This window comes from Anser cygnoides, chromosome 16, assembly GCF_040182565.1.
Source record: "Anser cygnoides isolate HZ-2024a breed goose chromosome 16, Taihu_goose_T2T_genome, whole genome shotgun sequence".
NCBI lineage: Eukaryota > Metazoa > Chordata > Aves > Anseriformes > Anatidae > Anser > Anser cygnoides.
Window position 1 is genome coordinate 15223304 of NC_089888.1, and position 23626 is coordinate 15246929.

Sequence of the window (23626 nt, forward strand, 5' to 3'; positions counted from 1 at the left end):
TCAGTTGCCCAGCGCATCAAGGAGCTTGTGGATCTGAAAAACAAGAAGAACTCAAAATCCAGGAAAAAGAGGAAACAAAACATGGAAGAGGAAGGTAAAAGGGGGCACAGTATGCAGGGAGCCAAGAGAGGGTACTGCATTAACCTCAGACAGGCTGGGTTGCTGAGCTCTGCTGAAAATCAGACCATTTCTTTAAGCGCATAGACTTACATCCAGGAAACTTCACTGCAGGTGCCCAGTGTGAGGGGTTTGGCCAGAGCATGGGTTGGGAGCAGTGTGGGTGGCAGCTGGCAGTGCACGGGGCCCCAGTAGCAGTGTGGTGGTAGGTGGGAACCCTTTCACTGACAGGTGATTTGAGAAAAAGGGACCTTAACTTGGATGCAGACCTGGGGCAGTAATTCAACCAGTCTGTGCAAGCCGCAGAATTTTGTATAGTACATGACAGTGTTAAAAGCTGTGTGAGCCAGCGCTGTGAAAAGAACCTGTCTTCAATTGTAGCTATGGACTTTGAAAGCCACCACCCAACCTGAGGATCTTCAGGGAGGACATCAACATCTGGCAAAGAGCTCCGCCTTTCTCTTTCGAGTACTGGCTTCCCCTTGTCCATGTTTCCTGGGCTGGCCAGGCCCATTGGTCTTGTGGTCCAGGGCCCAAATAGCATTTTTTTTTTTATAAAAGCATTAGCATTACTCCAGTTTTTACTGCTGGCTGAAGGAGGACAGATAGTACTTTTTCTGGCCTAAAATATTCCTGGACAAAAGTCTATTCAAGTTTTTATATTGTTTCTAGGAAACTTGAGTCAAGCCTGTGAATTCCTATCAGGCAGCAGTTTATCTCATAGCCTTGGTGTCTTTCATCGTGGAGAGCTGGAGTCCAGCTTCCTGCGTCGTTGAGCCCTGGCTCACTCCAGCATGCAGGTGCATGAAACGTGGAAATCGCAGCTGCGCTCCTGCGGTGATTGCCCTGAGTCACTGCTGCTCAGTGGCACCTGCAGGTGTGGCAAGTGGCTGAGGAGGCTCCTTGGTCACAGCCCCTGCTGTGAGCTTCTGTCCTTTGCTCTCTATCTAGCCTGTCTCCTGCGGGATTAAGTGCAGAGACCAGAAATCACATGGAGGAATACATATATTGTAGGAACATGTCTTTTTCCTCTCCTTTTCAGGCCCTGAAGAGCTCAGCCTATTCTGAGTCTTTGAAAAGTCATCTTGCTTGTATTAGAGGGATTTTGATATCTTTGTGGGACAGCTCCCTGATTTGCTCTGCGCAGGGTGTGCTCAGCCTGTGTGGGCTGAGCCTGTGGGCTGAGCAGTTCTACTGTGTGACTCCCTGTCTGTGTTGTGTGTGCTGGAGTTGGGTTTAGGAAGATATAGTTTTTACTTATATATATATACGTATATGTATATATATATATATGACATTGTGTTCAAAAGAACACCAGGAGAGCTTTTATTAAGTTTCCAGAAAGAAGCACTTGAAAGTCAGAAATGCGTTTGTGACTTAACTGGGTATCTGATGACAGGCTACATGCTGCTCCCTTCACAGGACCCTGCCCACTTCATTGCGCAGGAAAGACCCACTCTGGGAACGAAACGGGGCTTTGGAATAACTGAGCTTGCCTGTAGGGCTCCTGCCAGCTTGCTGCAAAGGGTGCAAGGTGCAGCAAGGGGAGGCACAGAGCAGCAGGGAGAGAGGGCTGGTGAGTCCCTCGAACCAGCTGTTTCACAAGTGACTAATAGCGACGAGGATTTTTTCTGGAGTCTGACTCCAAGAGTCCAGGGGAGCTGCAGCTGAAGTAAGTGCGATCCTGCAGGAATGTGCCGGGTGCTATCTGCTGCTGGCTGAAAGGGCCAGGTTTTTCCTCAGGGTACCTACAGCTGCTCCACCGGGCCTTTCTGCCTTCCTTGTGTCGTGTGGGTGTGATGCAGTTCACTGAAGTTGCAGGGTTGTTTCAAGGAGTTCATTAATAGCTGTGAGATACTTTCCTGCTACTGCATCTGTATGCATCTATTTTACAGAGAAATCCAAACGGAAATTAAATATACTATCTTCAAATAGACTTTAATAGTATATATGTAGACATGTATGTCTTCCAGTGAAAAATTGAGTTAAAGCAGTGATTACCCCACTATATCCTTCAGTGCAGAGGCTTGTAAGCAAACACTAGGGTGAGCAGACATTTATCATCTGACAAGCACCCAAAAAATATTTTTAAGTTTCCCACGCTCACCTCTGCAATCTTCATCTTCCAGTATAATTTTCTGTGAGTAAATGAAGTATGAAGGTGGTGCAAGATCCTTTCATGGATCACTAACCCATTGAAAATCAGAGGAATAACAAGAAGAAATAAATGATCTGCTTTCACAGGAAGGATTGTCTGCTGATCCTTCAGGAATGTATGCTGGGCTTTGGTCTGAGTCTGTATAAGGAGGAAAATAACGAGCTGACAGCTTGGTGTTGGTACAGAATTATGCAGGGCTGTAAAAACTAAAGGTGCAGAGGGACCTCAAAGGGTAACTAAGTGACCAAGCAGCAGAGGAAATTGGGTCAGCAAAAGCAAAGTGTTGTATATGGGGGAGATGTCCTTAACTGCACGTGGGGGGGGAGGCTCTTTCAAGTGGGAAAAGACATTTTGCAGCCTGTATATGGATTTCAGAAAACTGTGCTGGGAAGCAGCCAGAAACCCAACAGAAAATGGGGAGCTTTTAGAAAAGGGGCAGAGAGCAAAACAATGCTCAGCCGTGGTCGTGCCTGTGCCCTTTCCACGTGCCCTGGCACTGGGGTCCCCAGTGGGAAGAAAATTTCTCATTGTTTGTCACAGCAGAAGGATTGGAAGCCACCCAGCTTTGTTGTCGGGCAGCAGGTTTAGGAGTGCTCTGTCTGGAAGCACAAAATGAAGTTATACGAGTCTGCAAAGCAGGGAGTCGTGCAAACAGGTTTAAGAAGAAATGGGACAAATTCAAAGAAGGGAGGTCTGTCAGTTAATGGTTAATGGTCCAGGTGCACCGCTGCCGCAGGGTATCTCCCACATGCTGTTAGCAGGAGATCTTAGCAGGGGAATACTCATTTTTTGTGCATCCTGTGTCTGTTTCTCTTTCTCCTGGCAGTTGATGCAGGCTGCAGACTCACGTGGGCCTTTGGGCTGATGAAGCCTGGCAGTTCACATGTAGGGAATGGTGATGGAGCAGCATTACCAGGATGCAGAGGAACATGCTGGTGGTGTAAGGAAGGGGGAGGATGGGCTAAGGCACTGTTGTGGATGGAACTGCTTGTTTAGATCCAAACCAGGAGCACAGCACCAGCTCAAGGCCTGGGAGGCTCCTACCCTGCAGGCTGGAGCCTGCCTGCACCAAGGGCTCCGGGCCAGGTTGAGGTCTGTGAGGCGCAGTGGTAGAGCACAGAAATATTGAGACAACAGCTTCTGCTGTGCTAAAATATGTGTCCCGTGGCTGGGTTCTGAATCCACATTGTTTGCTGCATTTTTAAGACATTTTTTGGCAGGAAGGCGTTCGAGTCTGTTCCAGAAGGTATGCTCCCGCATGTGCGTTGCCTGGATTTTAACTTGTTATAAAAGGAGAGGCTCTTCAGGAAGCTCTTCGCATGTGTTTTTAGGCCAGCACATGGAAAAATATTTTCCTTTGCAAACTGTTTTTCACTGTGTGGGTTGTGAGGAGTCTTCTGTTCCTGAGCTCCTGGGGCTACTGTGGTACCACAGGAAATAACAGATCAGCTTGGATTTTACAGACTCATCATGTGCTCAGAGAAGTGCAGTTACCTTGTGTTAGCCTGTCCTGGTCCGTGCAGGCTAAAGCTTCTTGTCCCTGCACCACGGGGCTCAGCCGGGGAGGGGAGGCAGTACCTGGCCGCCCTGCTGGGGACAGCCGACTGCGATTTGTGCTGCGGGCAGGGCCCTAGCTGGACGTTTTGAGAGCTGCCAGATGGTCAAGTTGGGCCAATGGCTGCAAAAAGCAGTGGCTAAGGCCGAATCCCACTCATCTCCCTTGCCTTTCTTTCCTCTCCAGCTCACCACTAGCTTGTGGGCCTTTCTGGGTCTCCTCCACACCCCGCAGGTGCCCTGGGAGCCAGCAGCGCTCGCAGCAGGGCTGACCTCGGGCGCATCACAGGAACGCGTGCTGCTCCTGCGGGGTGCGGCTCCCCGGTGGAGCTGCCATTCGTTCTGTGCCAGTGGCAGCAGCAAACCCGTCACCCTGTGCCTCAAGGCTCCGTCTGCTTTTTTGGCCGTGCAGCTCCGTGGGCAGTAGCAGGTCCAGCCCCTCGTGCAGGGGGCGAGTTTAGTTTTCAGTTTATTTGCTCGAAACTCCGTTGGTCGGTGCATGGCCCCAGAGCCCCCCTTGGGTCAGAGGCCGTAGCTTGAGCATCACTGGGAGCAGGATGCCTCGCCGCACACAGCACAGGATGTAGGGTTTAGGCCTCTCCCAGGGTGTTTTCTGGGAAAACAGGCTTCACCCAAACACGCCCTGGTGCTGCCCACATGTCAGCAGAGCAGGCTCTCTGAAGTAACCAGTTCCGTTGCAAACCTTGTTGAAGTCTTAGGGCGATCATGGGTTTCATGGTCTAATTACATTGTGAAAAAGTGTTTCCTATCATTAGTTTTGAAGGCGCTGCCTCCAGTGTAATTGTTCAGTTACATAGACACAGTGCAGTCTTCTTCCCATTCACTCCTCCGTAAACTGGAGGACCTTTCACTTTGGGTCTGTACATTTTAACAACAGAAGCAGTAACCCAACATACTGAAACATCACAAAGCAGTTCACTGTGTTTGTTTTCTTTAATTCTTAGACATTCCCAGTATAAATCATGTCTGGAATTAGCAGGCTTTTTGCATACAGAGAGTATTTTGCTTTAGATATTCCCCAGAGAAATTCTTAAAATTGACTTTCCTTTTTGCCTGTGGGATGCTGTTGTACCTCCTTTGGCATTTCTCCAGTGTAACAGGGAGGCTGCACTCCAGACGTTAAAGTCGACCAGATTCATTGAGGCAGGGTGTGCTTGTTTCATCTAGGGGAGCCAAGGGCTGTGGTTTGTCTGCTGGCTGAGAAGAGAAAAGCACAGCTTTTCTGGAGGAAAGCACAGCTCTCCCCTTCGTGACTTGTCATTTTGCTTGGGGAGAGCTTGTCTTCTCTCTACGTTGAGAGGATTTGAGGAACTCCAGGATCCTGACCAGCTTACCTAAGCTACAGAGTGCTTGAAAGGCTGATCTGAAATAAGCGCCATCTGACCAGAATGTAGATCTTAAAAGCCACAAGTATTTTGAACTCTGCTGCAAGCTTTGAGCCTGGCAAGGAATCAAATAGGGCAGATCTATTCACTGCTTTCAGCAAGCAATTTGGGTTTGATTTGAAAAAGAACAAAAGGCCAACGGTTTTGGAAAAACTCTCCCAGCAATCAGTGCTCTGTCAGTGCAAATATTTCCCTTGGTGTCATGGGGGGATTAGCTCTGTGAATCCTGGCTCCACTCACCCTCAAAGTTCACTGAACCAAGCACAACAAGAGCAGCCGTTCTTGCAGAGGGCTGCAGCTCGCGCAGCGAAACTCCTGGGCTCTGGTGTGTCAGGTTTGCCATGCATCACAGAGCACGCGTGAGCTTTATGTTAAAAGGCAGTGCTGGAGGAGGTTGCTGCCAGGAAAGTGAGGAAGCTTCCTGCAGGGCTTTGGGAAGATGGTCTCCGCTTTTCTGTGCCTCCCCTTGCAGTCATGAATTTAGGCTCGGTGCTCTCCGGCCCTGGCACGTTGCTGCCTCTCTCTCTATCCCAGTTCTTGAATCATAAACAATTTGTTTAAAGCACTTGAAATCTTTCCTGGCAAGAGACTGCCTCTGCGTGCTCTTTGGTTGAGATCGAGCAATATTTAAATACCCAGTCCTGTGTGTATGAGTCCCACAACTCTGGCTCTGCAGCAGGGAACGAGGACTCATGCTCACATGCGTGCCCGGGCTGTGAACGCCGAGCACTGAGTCAGGACGGGGTCAGACTGTGTGTGTGCAGGGCTGTGATCTGCACAAGCAGGGGTGGGAGGTGCAGGGTGGCAGCCTTGAGTCAGAAGTCAAATCCCTCCAAGCCCAAGCAACAACTCGCACTGCCACTGCCTTTCTCCGGGGCCACGATGCATCGGCATGCTCCACGTGAGGTTTCGGCAGCCTCTGCCCTGCCTGCAGAACAGGCTGCGCAAAATGGGGGCGGACGTTTGTACCAGTGCGAAGTGCTGCGCTGGTGCTTTGCAGAGACCTGCGGCATGGCGGGTGCACAGTGCTGTGGGCTGACGTCTTGTTTGTCCTTCCTGCCAGGTCTGCCCATCAGCACGTATGCCAAATACTGCTACCGCAAACTCCAGAAAGTAGCCGTCACCGGAGGCAAAAAGGTGAGTTGCTGCCCCAGTGCTGGGGGCTCAGGCTGCCTGCATGGCACTCTGCTTTCCAGGTCCCAGAGGAATCCGTCCCGTGGTGCTTGGAGGCCACTGCTGATTCAGTGATGGAAAATGGAGATACAGAGAGTGGAGGAGGCTTGGTCACGGCTCCTCTCCCCATGGATGTGTGGGACAAGGCTGCTGCCTGGCTCCTGCTGTGCTCCTGCTTGAGAGCAGTGCCTGCCGTGCTGCTGGCCGCAGAGCTGAGTGCTTGCTTTGGGGACGTGGACGACAAAGCTGATGGTCACCTGTCTCCAGGGCAGTAGGAGCTGTCTGTGCAAGGGATGCCCATCACTGGAGGAGTCTCTGTTTGCTCACTGAGAGCTTGCCTGGGCCTGGTCTTGCAGCTGGCTTACTGTAGAGTTGCCCATTTCCAAAGTCATGCAGTGGAGATGCCTGGTACAGAGGGGAACCTCTGTACGTTATCTGTACGTTATCTGTAAATCCCCCTCCTCCCTTTCCTCTGCATGGAGCTGTGAATGCTGGCATGCAGCCCCAACCTGTCCATCCTAAGTCTCTGAGCCAGATCCGGTTGTCTTTTATTTCTGCAAATCCCTCCGGGGCCTCCCTGCCATCTGGACTCCATGTACAGTAAGCGAATAGCTGAAATACCTCGGGAGGGGTGACGGCTCCAGGGCGTCCCTGTGGGGGCAGAGCAGGAAACGTCCAGGCATGCATCACACACCACCACAGCCCCTGCCTGCTGCTGCCCGCCGAGGGGTCAGCAGAGCCCACGGGAGAAGCGCTCATCCCATCCTGTGCTCTGTGCTTTCACTCGCCAGGCAATCTTAAAAGCCTCTTCCAAAGCATCCGCCAGAAGAAACGTGTCCTGGATGCTCCCTTGGTGCCTGCTTCTCAGAGAGCTTTAGCAGCTCTTAGGGTGAAGCTTTCCCTGATCTAAAGCCAGGCCCTGGGCTTGAACGTGCCTGGGATTCTCTTTTCCCAGGGCTGTTTTTCAGCTGTCCTGTGGCCAAGCGTTTGCCTGGTGTCAGGGCTGGTGTACACGTGCCCTCTGCCGGCCTCGCCACGGCCCAGGGACAGGCTGGGCCCTGCGCCTTCCTCTGCCACACCAGCGCAACTGAGCTGCCTCAGACCCAGTGCTGCTGGAGTTGTTACCGCGTGCGAATCCCTGCAAAAACACCCCAAGCTCTCCAAAGCTGCCTCCTGCCAGCAGGCAGCAGCTTCTGTGCTCCTTTTGAGATGAGTGAGTTGAACCCTCCTGATTTTGGCACGCGCAGAGCCAGAGCTTTGCGGCTGCAAGGGGCTCCCAGGGGGACATCGAGGTGGCACGCACACGAGCAGCCCTCTCAGCCCACAGCTGCACTGAGCTCTCCTCTGTCCCCAGGGCCTCCGTAAACCAACAGTAGAAGAGATAACGCACGCCAGAAATGCCATCGTGACACCATCACTCTTTGGCAGTTCTCTGGAGGAAATTATGCTGCGGCAGCAGGACATGTATCCGGGTCACAAGCTGCCGTGGGTGCAGACGCAGCTGTCGCAGCAGGTCCTGGCACTGGGAGGAGAACAGACAGAAGGGATTTTCAGGTGAGCTTCTGCGACTCTGTGTTGCTTTTGATCCACCCACACTATCAGCCCTTAAAGCTGAGAAATCAAGATTGACCTCCACGTGATTCCCCTTCCCTGAGAATAGCACCCTGTCACAGATCACAAGAAAAAACAAACAACTTTTCCAGGTTCAGGAATCATCTGTGTAAGTAGCATCAGTCCATTTGCATGCATTAGCACAGAGGGGACACTGCAGCTGTGATCTGCACTTGTGACTGCACATACCCAGGCACAGCACTGAGCTTCTATCATAGAATTATTAAGGTTGGGAAAGACCTTCAAGATCAATCATCTGGTTCAACCATCCCCCTACCACTGCTGTCACCCGCTAAACCGTGTCCCTAAGCACCACGTCCAACCTTTAACACAACTTAAACAGTAGTTGCCAGTACAGGGAAGGGCCAAGCTTTTGGGTTCCTGGTGGAGCCTGCAGCTACAGCTGTGGTGTGTGAGTTTCCCACACCTCTTCTGGAGGAAGCCTGTGTGTCCTGCTTGTTTCAGTGGCGGGGGGATGCTGCTGCCGAGAAGTGCAGGGATGGCCCAGTAGGTGGAAAACTGAATTTAACTGGGAGTGGCTGGCACCAAACAGGGACTAAAGCACAGCACTGTACTGCTGTGACTTTCAGTGTCCCTTGCAGAAGGCAGGCTGTAGAGGAGGGAGCTTTTCTAAGAGTAGCTTGCAGTGACCTTACTACAGTGCCCCGTTTGTAGGTTTGCTGCTTTTCTCCTGCTTTCAATGGGTAATTAACACTGGAGGAGAAGTTACAGACAATTATCACACATGGGATCTCCCTGAACATACCATGCTGAAAGGCAGACCGGTGCCAACCAGAACTCTCTCCAGTGACTGAAAGCAATTATAAAGGATGACAGAATCTGTCGGATAAAAGCTCATCACATGCAACACTTCAGCCTTGGTGATGCACAAGACTCGGGGTATTTTGCTCCTGGGTGAACATGTGAGGATTCAAGGGAGACAGAGAATCTGTGTGATGAACACAGGGGTTCAGGGGTTGGTTTGGTTGTTTTTTTTGTCATTGTTGTTTGCTTTAAGACTTTAATTAGTTTTTCAGTTATTAAATGTAATTTAAGGTAGCTAGCAGAAGACTCAACTTTGCCCTGCAGTAGTTTCTAATATCTTGGCTTATTTAGCCAGAGGTGCTTCTTTTGTCTGGCCTGAATGTGCTGCGGGAAGGCTCAGTTACAGGAAATAATTGCTTCTGAGGACAAAATGACAGTGGATGTCTGAGTTAGTGGGAAGGAGACGTGTTTCTTCCACACCCATCTTAAAGCTGTGTCTAAAAGCAGACAAGCCATTCTTTCTGATGAACTGCTTCTGTAGCTACTGCTGCTGTGTGCTTCCTTCTCCCCAGGGTCTCAGAAGCAGTTTTGGAGCCACCGTTTGCTGACATGCTGCCACGCTGGGCACATTGCCAAGTACTGTGCTCTCTCTGAAGCATCCTTGCTGTGCTTCTGTTTGCAGGATACCTGGTGACATAGACGAAGTCAATGCGTTGAAGTTGCAGGTGGATCAGTGGAGAATCCCAAGTGGCCTCAGTGACCCCAACATCCCAGGTAGGGGAATGCTGCATGTGTGCCCGGTGCAGCCTTAGCCATGGTACAGTGCAGCGGGGAAGGTGCAGGAGCAGCCCAGGATGCATGCTGCTGTTTGGGGACACTTACGCAGTGCTGTACTCTGCAAGCTGTCTTCACCAACTGGCTTTTTATTCTGTGCCTTTCTGCTGCTTTTCCAAATGCTGTCCATGGGAAAGCACCGGGGGTGGTGGAGGGTCCGTCGGAGCGAGGCTGTACGAGCCCAGCAGCCTGCAGGGCAGCTGGGAATCGTTCAGGAGCAGCACTCTTGTTTCCAGCAACTCTGACTTGCCCTCTAAGGTGAAACGGGACAACTGCAGAATCCTTCCTCTGTCCTCTGGTTCCTGAGGCATTCAGTCTCTGTCAAGTTTGTCTCTGAACATGGTGGGGAGGTAACCAGAGCTGTTCTCATGCACTCTGCTTTCTGCCCAGCCTCTCTCCTCAAGCTGTGGTATCGGGAGCTGGAGGAGCCTGTGATCCCCCAGCAGTTCTACAAAGAGTGTATCAGTAACTACGAGAACCCTGACGCTGCCGTGGCTGTGGTACATCTTTTGCCGGAGCTCAACAGACTGGTGCTGTGTTACCTCATACACTTTCTGCAGGTAGGCAGCCCCAGCCATCCTTGCCTGTGATGCCAGCCAGGAGCATGGAGCACAAGGGGGGGCACAACTGGCGGGCCATCTGTAGTGCGCCATCAGCTGGCGTTTAGGATCTCTCATTTGTATTTAAGGTGGGATTAATGGAGGGAGGTTTGCTGGGCTTGTCCCTTGTTGGAGCAATAAACTATATTCTCGATCTTGTGGAGCGTGGGGCTGGTCCCAAAGGAACAGGTTGAGATCTGCAAGGTGTCCCCTGTCTGCTGAGACTCCCATACCATCAGCCAAGTCAGAGCATGGTGGTCTTGCCCTGTGAATGCGTGGCTGTTGGGGCACTGTCCTTCAAGGAGGCCACATCTCTGCTGTCCTTGCATCTCTTCTTAGGCCACGTTTGGAGTCTCTTGCCCTTTTCTACTGCTACAGCTCAACTTTTCCTTATTACCTGCAGATCTTTGCTCAGCCATCAAATGTGGGCAGAACGAAGATGGACGTGAACAACCTGGCCATGGTGATGGCCCCTAACTGCCTGCGCTGTCAGTCTGACGACCCTCGCATTATCTTTGAGAACACACGCAAGGAAATGTCCTTTCTTCGCATGCTGATAGTGCACTTGGACACCAGCTTCATCAAAGGGCTGGTTTGAGGCACTTGCCCTGGGGTCCAGGACATTGCCCTGGGGAGTCATTGGGTGCCTGAAGTCTTCTCCTTTCTGCTTAGATTTCTTCTGTTGTCCTTGCTGCTTTCACACCCCAGGTTAGCCCCTGAACGTCTCCCAACATGTCCCTTCAAGGACAAGGACTAGACATTCTTGAAAGGCTTGGACATTTCAGCAGCAGGACCTGGAAGTCCTTGGACATGCCAGGCCAGTGTGTGTCAGAAGGGGGGAAGGCTTCCTCCTTGGAGCCACAGAACTGGCTGCATTTTGAAAGGGCTGTGACATCCATGAGACAGCTGCCCGAGGCAGTGAGATTCTCCATCTCCCTTCCGGAGGAAGAGTTGGCTTCAGGTAGGAGGACATCGCTCCTGTATTGTGGCACAAGCTGGTCCTGGGGGATATAACTGCCTCAGAGGGGATAACTCCACTGCTATGGAGCCCGCCTGGTTTACCTCTGCAGGCCGTTGGTTGGAGGCATGAGGGTGGTTCTGGTACCCCGTGGTGCTGTTGGTAGATGGATGTGAAGGTGCAGGGGGTTGGCTGAGTCAGAGGGATTCCTGGGACTGCCCTGATGAGTGGAGGCATACTGCAGCCCAGGGAGAGTTGTCTGAGCCTCTGCTGCTGGGTGGCCAGCCAGCCAGCCATCCTGTGCCTGGGAGCTCGGGCAGGCCAGCTCAGCACAGCATCCACCTCGCCCTCTCCTTTAGGCAGTTTCAGAGCTGCACAGCAGTGTGGTCAGCCTGTGGGACCAGCCCTGCGTGGAGCTATACCAGCACCACCCACACCATGGGGCCTGGGGACAAGAGGAAGGCTGCGCACCTGGCCACCTACAGATGCAACAGCCTTGTTGGCATCCTCCTAATGTGGGCCGTGTCCTCGAGGGGTAACCCCACCCAGCCTCGTAGCTCCTTTCTGCCAGGCCCTTGTTGCACGTGCCACATGAGCTGACACCAGTTTTCCTGAAGAACAGCTGAGAATGTGCCAGTGGTGCTCAGAGCAGCCTCTGCGGCTCCAGCACCCCCTTTTCCTGGCACCAGGTCCTTCACAGACAGCTCTGCCCACCCTCTGGTTCAGCCCTGGTCCAAAGAAAACAGGGAAGACCACCAGTGGGAAGAAGTGCTCCTGTGCTGAGGTGTGCCCTTCCAGGCAGGGCAGCAGCATTGCCTCTTGCCTGGAGTCAGCTGTGGCACCCGTGCTTTTCCCACCGAATTCTCACTGGATCTGCAGAGGGTATAGGAAGGGAACGGAAGAGGCAGGTCCAAACAGCTGAGGTGCAGTGGAGCCTTCCTAGGGTACTGTCAGGCTGGCAGCTCAGTGTCCTCTCTTTTGCTTTTAAACCCCCACAGCTCTCCATGTGCCACCAAGAAGTGAGGCACAGCAAGGGGCAGCACATAGATTTCCCTGCAGCCTCCAGATACTGTTGCATGTTCCTTAGCAAGCAGCAATCTCTAATTCTGTGGCATCCTGGCATTATTCTTTTCATTTGAAGTGTTTTCTGTGCTGGAGGCAGATCTGCAGCAAAAAGCTGCATGCTGGGATCATTCATGCAATGCTAAGTCTACTGGTAGCATCCAAGGTTGCATTTGCATTTCTGCACCCCCTCCCTTTCAAGTGGGGACCTGGCATCGCCCTCTTTGGATTGCAGGAGCCAAGTGGGGAGCCAAGGAGCGAGGTTTCAAGCTGATGTCTGAATCTGAACCAAAGGCATGGACACAACGTGCCGTGTGCAGGGGGTGCCCTGAGTCTGTTTGAATCTGTCTCTGTGAGTGGGGTTTCCAGGGCACAACTTTGCTCAGAGAGCTCCACAGTGCAAATCCATTTAGTGCCCAAATGAGCCGAGAGTCGTGGTCCCCCTTGTTATACCAGATGCTTCTGTGGTCCAGGAAACCTTGCTCCTTTGTCAGGATTAGCTCTGTCAAACATGCCAAAAAATGTGCAAGGATCTGCTTCACACACTCATCCTGTCCGAGTGCTTCCAAGGAGTTCAGCTGTTTGGCCTTCCAAAGCGCTGAGCACCTCGTGCTTCAGATTTGGGGCCACATTCACAGAAACACAGAGACAGGCAGGCGGTTACCAGCTTTGCCATGTTTTGCCAAAATTTGAACCGTTGAACAGGTTCAGGGTGCCACATCCTGGCCCCATGAGGGCTGGAGCAGCCACGTGCTTGCCCCCTTCTTTGGGCTGCAGATGCACGTGTCTGCAGCCAGCCACCAGACTGGTGATCCATGTTATTCCTTGCACTTAGCTGTAGCAGGCAATCAAACCATAGGCATTTGCTGCTATGACAAATGAATGCTTCTTGCCAGGGCTGTAAAATAGGCTAATAAATTACACTGGATATTACTTTCTTTGCCAACAGATTTGTAAATACAGATCAGTAAAGCAGCCTCTCTTCTGTTATAATAATAAATACAATCTCCATAGTTGTCCCTGGTTCTTTTTGTGAATCTGATGCGTGATTGTGCCTGCCTGGAGCTGCAGGTTTCAGCCTGGATGTCAGTGTTCATGAATAATATTTGGGAACCAGCATGACATCAGCACTTGGAAAGCAAGCTGTGGGCTATTTCTGTTGTTTGTAAATCTCAGGGAGCTGTGGGGCACTCAGTGAAACTGGGAAGAGATCACGGGGAAGCAGATAAAGGAGAATATTTTATACGGGAGCAGTTACCTTCTGCAGCCCTTCAGGGTCAGAAGGGAATTAGGCAAGTTTATGGGCTATAGCTCCACAAACGGTAGTCAGAGGATAAGACAGGGATGTACTGCTAATATCCCTAATCCAGCAGCTGCGGGTGTCGCAGGCACCTGCTTCCTCTGCATAGTCTGTTCTCTTGCTGGAGATGTGGTTAGACAGGCTGCAGGGCTGACCCAGCTGGGGCATTTTTATGTACAGATTGGAGGAGTTTCTGGATCTTTCCTCCCCACCCCAAGAAGGAGCTAGGAGCCATCTGTGTCGGTGCTCCAGACTCACACCGGTCACATCCTGCGGTGGAGCTGCAGCACAAGTGCTACCTTTGCCACTTCAGTCGGGTGGTGACAAGTTACTGGCCTGGGTCTCACCAGTGCTGCTGATGCTCTGGAGCTGATCGTATCCTGGTGGCACTGGGAAAAGGCGGTGCACTTAGAGCAAAGCAAGTAAGGGCTGCTCCGGTCACCCCAGCAGTACGCAATCACCTGCGATGGCCAAGTTGTGGTCTTCTCACCAGCTGTGCTGTCAGGACAGACAAGGAGTGGACCTGTAGCTCTCAGGACAGGCAGCAACAACAGCAGAAGGAAGAGCAATAGTGTGTTAACCTCAAACAGCCCTTTCCTAGGTGGAGGTTGGCAGCCTAACATTTAGGTGTTCCCCAATGCTTTTCTGTGGAATGAGCTGACTTGGCCAAATCAATAAAGCCCACAAACCAAGGGCTTCAGCTCGGGCTTGGAGGCTTGGGCTCACTCCTGCAGTCGCCTTGGCCCGTCTTGTTGCCTGCACCACCTAAAAAATTGAGTGCCAGCCGGGCTCATTACAACCTTGTGGCTGGTTCTCAGCTCCCACCTGCAGCGCAGTGAGACCCTGTGTGCGACAGTGGCTTGGGACACGGCTCACCTGTCCTCCGCACCCTGTGGAGAGGCAGCACATGCAGCTTGTCCTAGACCTGCCACCGGTTGTGGAAGGGTAATGTGTCCCAAGGGGTCTGCACCCTTGCAGTGCTGCGTGCTCTGGGTGGTGGTGGTGAATTTCTGGCTGTTTTAGGCATAGCCTTTGCACAGGGCTTGGGATTAGTTTTTTGATGTTTCCTCCATCATGTGCTGTGGATCTGCTCATGGAAATGGTAAAAGCAATTCTGCCAGCTCCCAGCAACCTGCCCTCAGGTCTGAGCTCTGCACTGCACCCCAGTGCCTCAGGAGGCTGGGCAGCTGCTGGAGCACAATGGGTGGCTTTGGGACCACTCCGAAGGATGAGCTGGAGTGGCGGGGTGGGGACCCACTTTGGCACCCCAGTGTTACAGGATGTGGTGCCCACAGGGCCACCCATGCTGCTCACCCACCACCCCTCTTGGTAGAGAAGCTTTTTGCAGTCTCTCCTCCCCTTGTAAATGTGAGGTGCCCAGGAGTTATGTCTCATCCCCCAAAATCCCAGGCAGTGGGAGACCAGTTTTTAGCCTAACCTTCATGTTAAGCTTTGCACTAAATCATCCCTGTGGCGAGACACAGAGGAACAGGGAAGCCTGCATCAGGAGCCCTGCAGCATAGCAGAGGGGCACAGATGGGAGGGTCCCTGGCCTGATGCTGCCCCAGCATGGGTTTGATGTGGGCACGGCAAACCAGTAGCAAATTCAGCAGAACTGGCTAGTGGAGCCGGCACTGAGCTGGGGCTCTGCGGAGCAGCGCTCAGGCTCTGGCACACCCAGAGATCGTCTGTGGGACAATCATCAAGGATAAAATGGATAAAGGTGATTTGCTTGGTAAGTGTTGCTGCTTTTAGAGCTCCTGTTGTCCTGTAACATTTGTCACCCGCACTTAATGGTGGAGAGAACCAGGTGCAGGTGCAGGTGGTTGAGGAACCATCTAGTTTCCATCCTTGAGGAGGGATGGACCCTGTATAGAGCTGCTGGAGTTGAATGCTTCCAGGTGGCCATGAGGGAAAACTTTTGGGACATATTGTAGCATTGAGTTGCTTATCAGTCAGTTTTCCTTTCAAAGAAGGGGGCACCATTTCAAGGCTCTGCCCAGTCCAGGAAGGTTTGAACCTACAGCTTCCAGGGGCTCCTCCTGCTGCAGCCTCCACCCAGAGCTTCCTCCTCCTCACCATCAAAGCCATTCCACTTTGTCTGAAGTGTTTGGTGTTTGCTGATATGGTAAAGGGAGCTTGAGTCCCTTCCTTGGCGGATTGCCTTCATCACTGCTGTCTGGAGGAGGAATATGGAGATGTGAAAACAGAAGGTTGAATATGAAGTCTCTGCGAAAATGCAAGCAGAGAGAGCCCAAAGATCTGGTTGCTGGTGTTGAGGGTCCCCAGGGAGGAGGGCAGGAGGGCTCAGGTGTTCACATGCTCATCAGAGTTTCAAATTGAGGTTTCTTGGTATCCTAGTGCCTGCTTCACCTGCTGTTATTGGAGAAGAGGTGTCTCCTTGGCCACCAGCCCTTGGGTTTAGCCAGCAGCTGCCATGTGCTGTTTGGCTTCTCACAGAGCACAGGTGTGAGCTGGAGCCCAGTGCTGGGCTGCCGGGCCAAACTGCTGGTCAGAAAGAGAAACACAAGGGACTGGGACCTCAGCTGCCAGGCTTGGGAACTGGCAGGATTCCAGGCCCAAGGCCACGAAGCCATTTAGAAGCGCAAGACAAAGGTTGTTCCCACAAGATGCTGCTTTCCCAAAGAACTAATAGCCTATGTCAGCTCATCTCCACTCACAGCCCCATTTCCTCCATCCCACCTTGTGCCAGCTCTGGTGCTTCATTCAGATCACAAGCAACAGCGGTGACCACACGGGCTGCAGGGGGAATGTGGAGAGCAAGGGGACAGAGGAGGAGTGGGGGCCCTCTCTTTTGAGGCCACTGAGCTATTAGACTGTTCCGGCATGCGGTACAACCTCCCCTGAAATGACCCAGCCTTGGTTCCTGCTGGGGAAGACGAAGGTGTTGCAGCTGTGAACAGGACCCAGATACTGGGCTTGGCTGTCCTGCAGTGTGCGCTACCTCCTCACTCTCAGGCAGACTCTATGGCTCCAGGAGCCACAAAAGGGGCTATAGGGAGGGCCTCTATTGCTTGAAGGCAGATGACCCCAAAGAGGATGAGGAGATGGAAGGGGCTACAGCCTCCCCCTACTCCCAGCATGGGGGTGTCTAGGTGCCTTGATGTGCCTGCACGTCTCTGCCACTCTGCTCCACGGACGGGGCTGTGCTGGCCCTGCCCAAGCTGAGGGCAGACATCCTACGTGGAGATACACAGCCAGTTCCCAGCCTCTCTGGTTGCTCTGGCCAATAGAGAAGGGGTGAGAAAATGGCCTAAGCTATAAACTGCCCAGGCATGGAGTGCTGCTGTGCAGCAGAGGCACTGACTTGGTGAGTGATCCCCCACCCCTATGTGTGCCTCGGGGCCTCGCCCAGAGGTCAGCCAGGCCTGGGGGGACATCCAGAAATGTTCCGACATGAGCCACTGTGAGCAGGGCTGGACACAAAGCTCATCCTCGGACTGATCTTTGGTGTTGAGGGCACGGTCTATGGCTGTAAACTCCCCTGAGCCGTGCTGGCCCTCGTCTAATCCCCACCCAGCTCTGCAAAGCCCACGCTTGGGGCAGCCTCAGCACGCCACCTCTGCTGGCAGCTGAGCCGCTCCGTGCTCAGGCAGGCGGGGAGCGTGCGGCCTCCCTGCGCCATGGCGCTGCTGAAGTGCAGGCTGCAGTGACCCCGCGTGGGCTGCACGGCACGCGGCTGCAGGCTCCCCTGCCTCTCGCTGGCCGGGCCCTTGTGCAGGCAAAGATAAACTTCCACGGGCGCAGAGACACCCTTTGCATCTGCCACACCGGCCCCTTGGGTGGCTGGTCAGGGAGGAAGAGGGAGTCTTCTGCAGGGGATTTCTCCAACCAAATGCAGAGGCTGGCCTCACAGATGGCATTGCTTTGCAGCTGGTTCAGCCTCCTTTTATAGTCAATGCAAGAGGCGCTTTCTGATCGCGGATCCTCTTGTGCTGAAGTGGAGGCAGGAGGCTGGCTGGATGCGTTGCCCTTGCCACATGCCTGATTTTCTCTGTTGAGATATGGGGAAACTGGTCAGCAAGCTCGGCTCGCCGACAGGCAAGAGAAGTGCCAGGGCCTGGAGCACACCCCTCAGCAGTTCGGCCGCCTGTGCTCAAGGCCAGCTTGGTGAGAGCACAGTTGTAGAGCTGGCCTTGAAGAGAAAGAGGGGGAAAAGGAAAACACCTCACTGGGAACTTCCTCCTTCTTCTTTGGGAATGTCACCTAATCACAAAGCATCACCCTTGGTCTCTGCCTGAGCCAGGTCAGCTACTCCTGTGCCTGGCCGTGGATTTCCCTGACCCCAACACATGGACTGACTTTCTCCCTTGACTTTCCTGCCTCATCACTATGGGCTTGCATGCTGGACTCTTATCACTGTCACTGGATCTGTTCTGCTCCCCTTTTACCACTGGACTGCACAGTGTTGGGTAGGGCACTGCCTTCATGTTCTGTTGCCACCCCTGCTCCGGCTCGCCTGTCCCAGCACAGCACCCCACTCCTGCTGCTCCCTGACAGTGACTCACAAGGTTCAGGCACCTTTCATGTTGAATGCAGTAGGGACTTTGCAGGCGAGAAGAGCATCGCTTTCCAGAGTGGACAGACAAACCCTCCCTGGCCTGCAAAGCCCAGTTTGCCCACAGTTGCATTCATTGGTTTCTCCGATGTGTGAGACACTGGATCCCAACTGATCCAGCTGAACTCCTGAGGGGGGCTGGGACCTGTCCCAGACAGGTGAGTACCGTAGTCACTCTCCTCTTCTGTTTACACTAGGCAGGGACAAGCTGGAGGCAGGCACAGCACTGCTCTTTGCTGTGGATGTCAACGCAGGGGGAGACTGTGTTCTCCAGGAAAGGCTGTTGCTCTGCAGTCTGTGAAAACAGGCAGGTATATCTAACGTCGGAGGTTTTACAATAAATGTCAACCATGAACACTGACATCAGACACTGAATCTGAAGCTTGGACTATCCACAAGGAAAAAGACATCACAAATTGGTAATATACACTTCCATAGGTTGCCAAAAGTAGTTTGCTCTTGGGGGGGAGAAGGGGGCAGGAGGGAGATAAAGGGAGAATAAGACATTATTTCCTCCAACTCATAAACAACGGGATCTAGAAAGACCCATTTCTGTAGGGAAGGAAATGGTTTCTGACACCTGCTTTCTCATGACAGATGTTCTAAGGCTCTGTGTTTTTAAGTGTTGAAAACTCTTTAATAAAATATAGTGCTCTCAAAACAAAATGAAACAAAACCATAAACACTACAATTACATTTTAGTGAAAGTATAAAAACAAAAAAAGGAAATCTCTTTTCCTCAAAACTTTGGAGTGATTTTGTTTAGCTGCTTTTTATTTTAATTCATTCTGCATTCTTTTTTTCTTGCCTCTAGAAACCTGCAATGTTAAAACCACATGTGAGATTCCCAGGTTAAAAAAAATCCAAACTGATAACTACATTTTCTGCCACTTTTTTTTTTTTTTTTCCTGTTATGGTATTTAAAAATACCAAGTCATCCTGCTTCCACAAATTCACAGCACACAGCTCACAAGCTGTGAGAAACATTAACATACAAGAACATCAGAGAAACATTAACACAGAAGGTGCTTTGCACCAGCCTTTGTGCTTGTTGGGTCCAGTGCTGTTCATGGCACTGGGGTGAGGCTGATGTCATTGGGTTTGTGCAGCGTCAGCAGTTTCTGTGGTTATTTGGCAGGAGGAAGATGAGAGAAAAGTGCTTAGACTCAGAGCTATGGGTTGCCCACTTACCTCGTTGCACGCGGCTGCACACACTGCTGACACACGCGGGGAGGCAGGGTAGACGAGTACTCTGCAAACTGGGAAAAAAAAAAAAAGCAACTCCTTAGTGACCGAAAATTGTTTCAGCTTTTCTCCATGAAATGATCATTTGAAATAGAAGTGATTATACGTTAAACTTGTAATGATGTGAAATGATACAGCTTTACTTCTTTAAATAACCATTTCCAAGTCACTTCTGTTCTGTTCTGAGTGTCTTTAATAGGTCCGGGCGGAGGCGGGCTGCGCTGGCTCCCTGCCTTCCCTCCTCCCAGGCTGGCACTACCTGCAGCACGTGCCCTGCAGGCACCTTGGCCACAACAGCTCCCCTTTCGTCCCTCAAACCTGGCAGGTGACAATCATTCACTTGTCTGTGGCCTCTGGCCAGAAAATGGTGGATTATCTCAAGCTAACCACCTGAACCAGGAAAGTTTATCACCCCCAGTGACAAATGCTGCAATATTTGAAGTTAAGAACTTCAACCTGCAAAGATTTTGGCTGTTCTGTACCAGCTTGGTTTTTGGCTTTAAGTTATCATAAAACTCAGAAGAAGTGTTTTGATTTTCCTCTGCACTGCGCCATGCCTTCAGAAGGGCACGCAGCTCGGTCCGCACGGATGGGAAGCCAGCTGGATGAGGGGCGCAGCAATTCCCCCCGGCCGGCGGCGGCGAGGCCTGGCCCGTGAGGGCCACATCTTGCTCCCCATCCCCTTCCACCAGCTCAGAGTACTGGGTATCCAGATAACAACTAGTCTTGCTGGTAAAGACTGAAGCAAAGAAGGCATTAAGCACCTCAGCCTTTTCCTCATCTCTTGTCACTAAGTTTCCCCCCACATCCAGTAAAGGATGGAGATTCTCCTTAGTCCTCCTTTTTGTGTCAATGTATTTATAAAAACATTTTCTCTTATCTTCAGGGACATGACTCACTAAGCACCATGTCCAACCTTTCCTTAAAAACCCCTGGAGGGACGGTGATGCCACCACCTCCCTGGGCAACCCGTCCCAATGCCTGACTGCTCTTTCTGAGAAGAAATGTCTCCTCATTTCCAACCTGAACCTCCCGTGGTGCAACTTGAGGCCATTCCCTCTGGTCCTATCACTAGTTACCTGTGAGAAGAGGCCGACCCCCAGCTCCTCACACCGTGGTTCGGGGTCACCGGGCGGGCCAGCAGCACGGGGCCGGGCCCCGGTTAGAGCGCTGGGAGGCGCGAGGACGAGCCCGGAGCAGGGAGAGCTGCCTGGGCTCCTACCCGGGGACCACAGAGGAGACGGACACGGCCCCTTTGGGCAGCGGGCACGAGGGTTTTTTTTTTTGGTTTATTTCACCCTTTTACGGAGCTCTTGCCGCGCCCCACACCGGGGGGAGCGCCCGTCGGGAGGCCGCTCGCCGGCAGGGCCGGGGCAGGGCCGGGGCAGGGCCGGGGCCGTCCCGCAGCGCCCCGCGCAGCCCCGCACGGCGCTGCCGGCGCCCTCTCGCCCCTCGCCCGCAGCGCCCCGGCCGCGAGGCGCCGGCGCCGATCCGGAGGGGCCGGGACCCGGGACCCGGTGCCGCGCGGGGAGCGCGCTGCGCGCCTCCGCAGCGACCGGGAGGAGCCCGGTCCAGGCCCGCCCCCTCCGGCGGCGGGTGGCGGCGCCGCAGCGAGGCGGCCATTTTGTGGCGCTGCGCGGTCGGTGGCGCTGGGCTCGGCGCGCAGCGGGGCCCGGGGGCGGTTTCGCTCCGCTCTCACCCTTTGTCCCGTGCAGAGCCCTCGGTAAGAGCGCGGCGGCGCCCGGGCGGGCCGGGCCCGCGCCTCCCGCCCGCCCCGCGCTGCGGGCCCGCGGCGTGGCGAGGCGAGGCGAGGGGAGGGAGGCCGGGCGCGGCGCGGCTGGCACGCGGCCCCGCGCACAAAGGGCCGGGCCGGGCCGGGCCGGGGGCGCCGAGCGGGCGCCGCTTCCGCCTCGCCGGGGCCGGGGGGCCTGGGCCGCGCCCCCGCCCCCCCGCTCCCTCTCGCCTCGCCTCCGCCCGCGCCCGGCGGCCCGCGGAGCCGCGCGGCCCGGCGCGGGCAGGTGAGTAGGAGCGCGCCGAGCGCCGGCGCCGCGGGGCCCGGCCGGCGGGGGCGGCCGAGTGACCTTGCGGCGGCGCCGGGGCCGGGGCCGGGGCCGGGCGGGCGGCGCCGCGGTGGCCGCAGGGCGCGGGGCCCGGGAGAGGCGGCGAACGGGCCCCGCGGCGCGGGCGGGGGAGCGGCGGGGCCGGGTCCCGGCGGGGGCTGCGGCGGGAGGTGCGCGGCCGGGGAGGGGCCGGCGGCGGAGCCCGGCCCCGGCGGCGTCAGGAAGCGGCGCGGGGCCGCTCCCGGCCGGCCCCGGTGGGGCTGTGCGGGGGGCGTCCGCGGCTGCTCCGCGCCCGGCCCCGGGGACGAAGCGGGGCGAAGCCTCGTGTGGGGCCGGCGCCCGCGGGCGCTACCGGCGGCTTCGGAGCGCGTCTCCGCTCTGCTGCTGCCCGTCTCCCTCAAGGGTCTTGGGGGAAGCGAGATGAAGATCGCTCCCTGCGCGAAGCCGAAAGCCGCTTCGCGTCCTGTGCGTTCGATACATAGAATCGGGAGGCGCCGTATTTTTTCCCGACAGACCTAGGTTCCAGGTGGCTTCCTTACGGGTTGTCGTAGCGATTGGCTTGGGGGACACATGCAAACCGTAGCTATAGCAGCACTGGGTTGATCAAGGAGGTTCTCAGTACAGTTTTGGGGAACGGCTCCATCTCTACTGCTTGTTAAATATCCTGCTAGTATCGCAAACGGTTCTGTGAACCCATGCTTTGCTTCTAGCATAAACACTTGAATATAGACAAGGAGGGATATTTGAGCGTACAGGAGTCCAAACTGGTTGAAATGAACTTATTCTTGCAGTGTACAGAATTTGGTATTGTATAGGCAAATGAAATGTAACTTGTTAAAAACAATGCTAATAACTTGAACTAATCTTATGTAGGTTTCTGTACAGAAGCTTGTAACTGAGCATCTGTACAAGAGAAATGCTTTGGACGTGGACTTGTTTAATTTTCTACTACGAGCAAGGACCAGTTTCCAAAAAAAGCTCAGCGAGAAGACTTGTAGCAAAGATCATTTGCAGTATAATTTTTTTTTTGTGTGTGACTTTCAGTAGTTCAGGAATTGAAGGTGGTTTGGATAAATACTGATTGTTTGATCGAAGCCAGCTTGTGGGAGAGTTCAGTTTACATTCTGCTGATAACTTTGTTGGTGTGTCCTGAATGGAAATAATATTGTACTTGAGCAGTCTGAGAGTAAAATCTGCTTGCCTGTAATCCAGAGTAACTAATTAAGGTCAAGTTGGGAATAAGGCTAGAATAGTAGTTGCTCATAACAGTGCTGCCTTGATTGAAATGTAAGAAGCATGTAATTAATTCTTACCTTTAATTGGATAAGTTCTCTGAAGCTCTTTTTCTTGCTCTTATAGTTCCTGTCTAAGCTAAGCCATGATATTGACCTAAATTCTCCCTCTTGGCCAGGGAAGGAGGGTGCAATCCCTAATTTCATTGTAGGGGATGTTGAATTCTCTGTCACTGCATCTTTTATTTATATCTGCGTTGCTGGCAGCTTAGTATTGTCTGTGGCTGTAATTTGTCAAACCTTGACAGAAGCTGACACTGTTGCTGCACTGCTGCCACTTGTCTTCTCTTGCTGCCCATATGGCACTGTCCTGTGCAGATGTGAGCTGAGCTAAAGAATGTGCATGGGGGGAGGACTTACTGTTGAGCCCCGTAAGTGCTTGCCTCAGTATTTAAACTGCATTCTTGATGATTGCTTAATTGTGTAGATGTAGGTGGTTTTATTGTTGTTTTTTCTTTTTAAGAATAATTGCAGATACCTTGCACATAGTGGCACATCACATTGAGAAGTCTTGTGAAGTGTTTGTAACACGTCCATTCTTTTTTTCATTATTATTATTTATTCCTTATCATCTTCAAACTTTTCTCCCTTGCTTGCTTACAGGTTTTTCTTGACTTCTTGTGCCTCCTGTAGGAAAAGACTGTTTTCAGGTAAGAAATAGTGACTTACACCTTCCAGTTTGTCTTTACTGTCAAAATGCCAGTAGTATATCGCCTTTGTTGTTCAAAAAACTGTTGGGTCTGGTGCCTTTTAAGGCAGTGTTCTTATGAAAGATTTTTTTTTGTGGGTGCAAGCACCATTTTTAAGTGATCTTGTACGTGCAGGTGCATAGCATGTCCAGTGCTGACTTACATGTGTGGCAGAAAATAATGCAGGTTAGACTGTAGTGTTTACAGCTTTTTGAGACTACTTG

At 53.0% G+C, this 23626-nt stretch overlaps 2 protein-coding genes and 1 long non-coding RNA gene across 10 annotated transcripts in view; 2 read left to right on the forward strand and 1 right to left on the reverse strand.

Moving 5' to 3' along the window:
• The window catches only part of LOC106045405 (rho GTPase-activating protein 39-like), a 52431-nt gene extending 39178 nt beyond the window's left edge, over positions 1-13253 (forward strand). For all 4 annotated transcript variants that reach the window (XM_066978526.1, XM_066978528.1, XM_066978527.1 and 1 more), the window contains 6 exons: positions 5-94; positions 6299-6372; positions 7763-7962; positions 9467-9558; positions 10009-10172; positions 10615-13253. In XM_066978526.1, the coding sequence (XP_066834627.1) occupies positions 5-94; positions 6299-6372; positions 7763-7962; positions 9467-9558; positions 10009-10172; positions 10615-10815 (821 nt within the window). In that variant the 3' untranslated portion in view covers positions 10816-13253. The remainder of the gene's footprint in view (positions 1-4; positions 95-6298; positions 6373-7762; positions 7963-9466; positions 9559-10008; positions 10173-10614) is intronic.
• A 5345-nt stretch (positions 13254-18598) lies between these two features.
• On the reverse strand, positions 18599-20819 carry LOC136786515 (uncharacterized). Its single transcript, XR_010825384.1, has 3 exons — positions 20441-20819; positions 19308-19375; positions 18599-18934 (listed from the first exon to the last, which is right to left on the reverse strand). It is a non-coding gene; the product is annotated as an uncharacterized lncRNA (long non-coding RNA).
• A 128-nt stretch (positions 20820-20947) lies between these two features.
• Positions 20948-23626, forward strand: part of PHF20 (PHD finger protein 20) — a 75925-nt gene continuing 73246 nt past the window's right edge. For all 5 annotated transcript variants that reach the window (XM_066978521.1, XM_066978523.1, XM_066978524.1 and 2 more), the window contains exons 1-2: positions 20948-21084; positions 23317-23363. The gene's annotated coding sequence lies outside the window, so the exon portion shown is untranslated. The remainder of the gene's footprint in view (positions 21085-23316; positions 23364-23626) is intronic.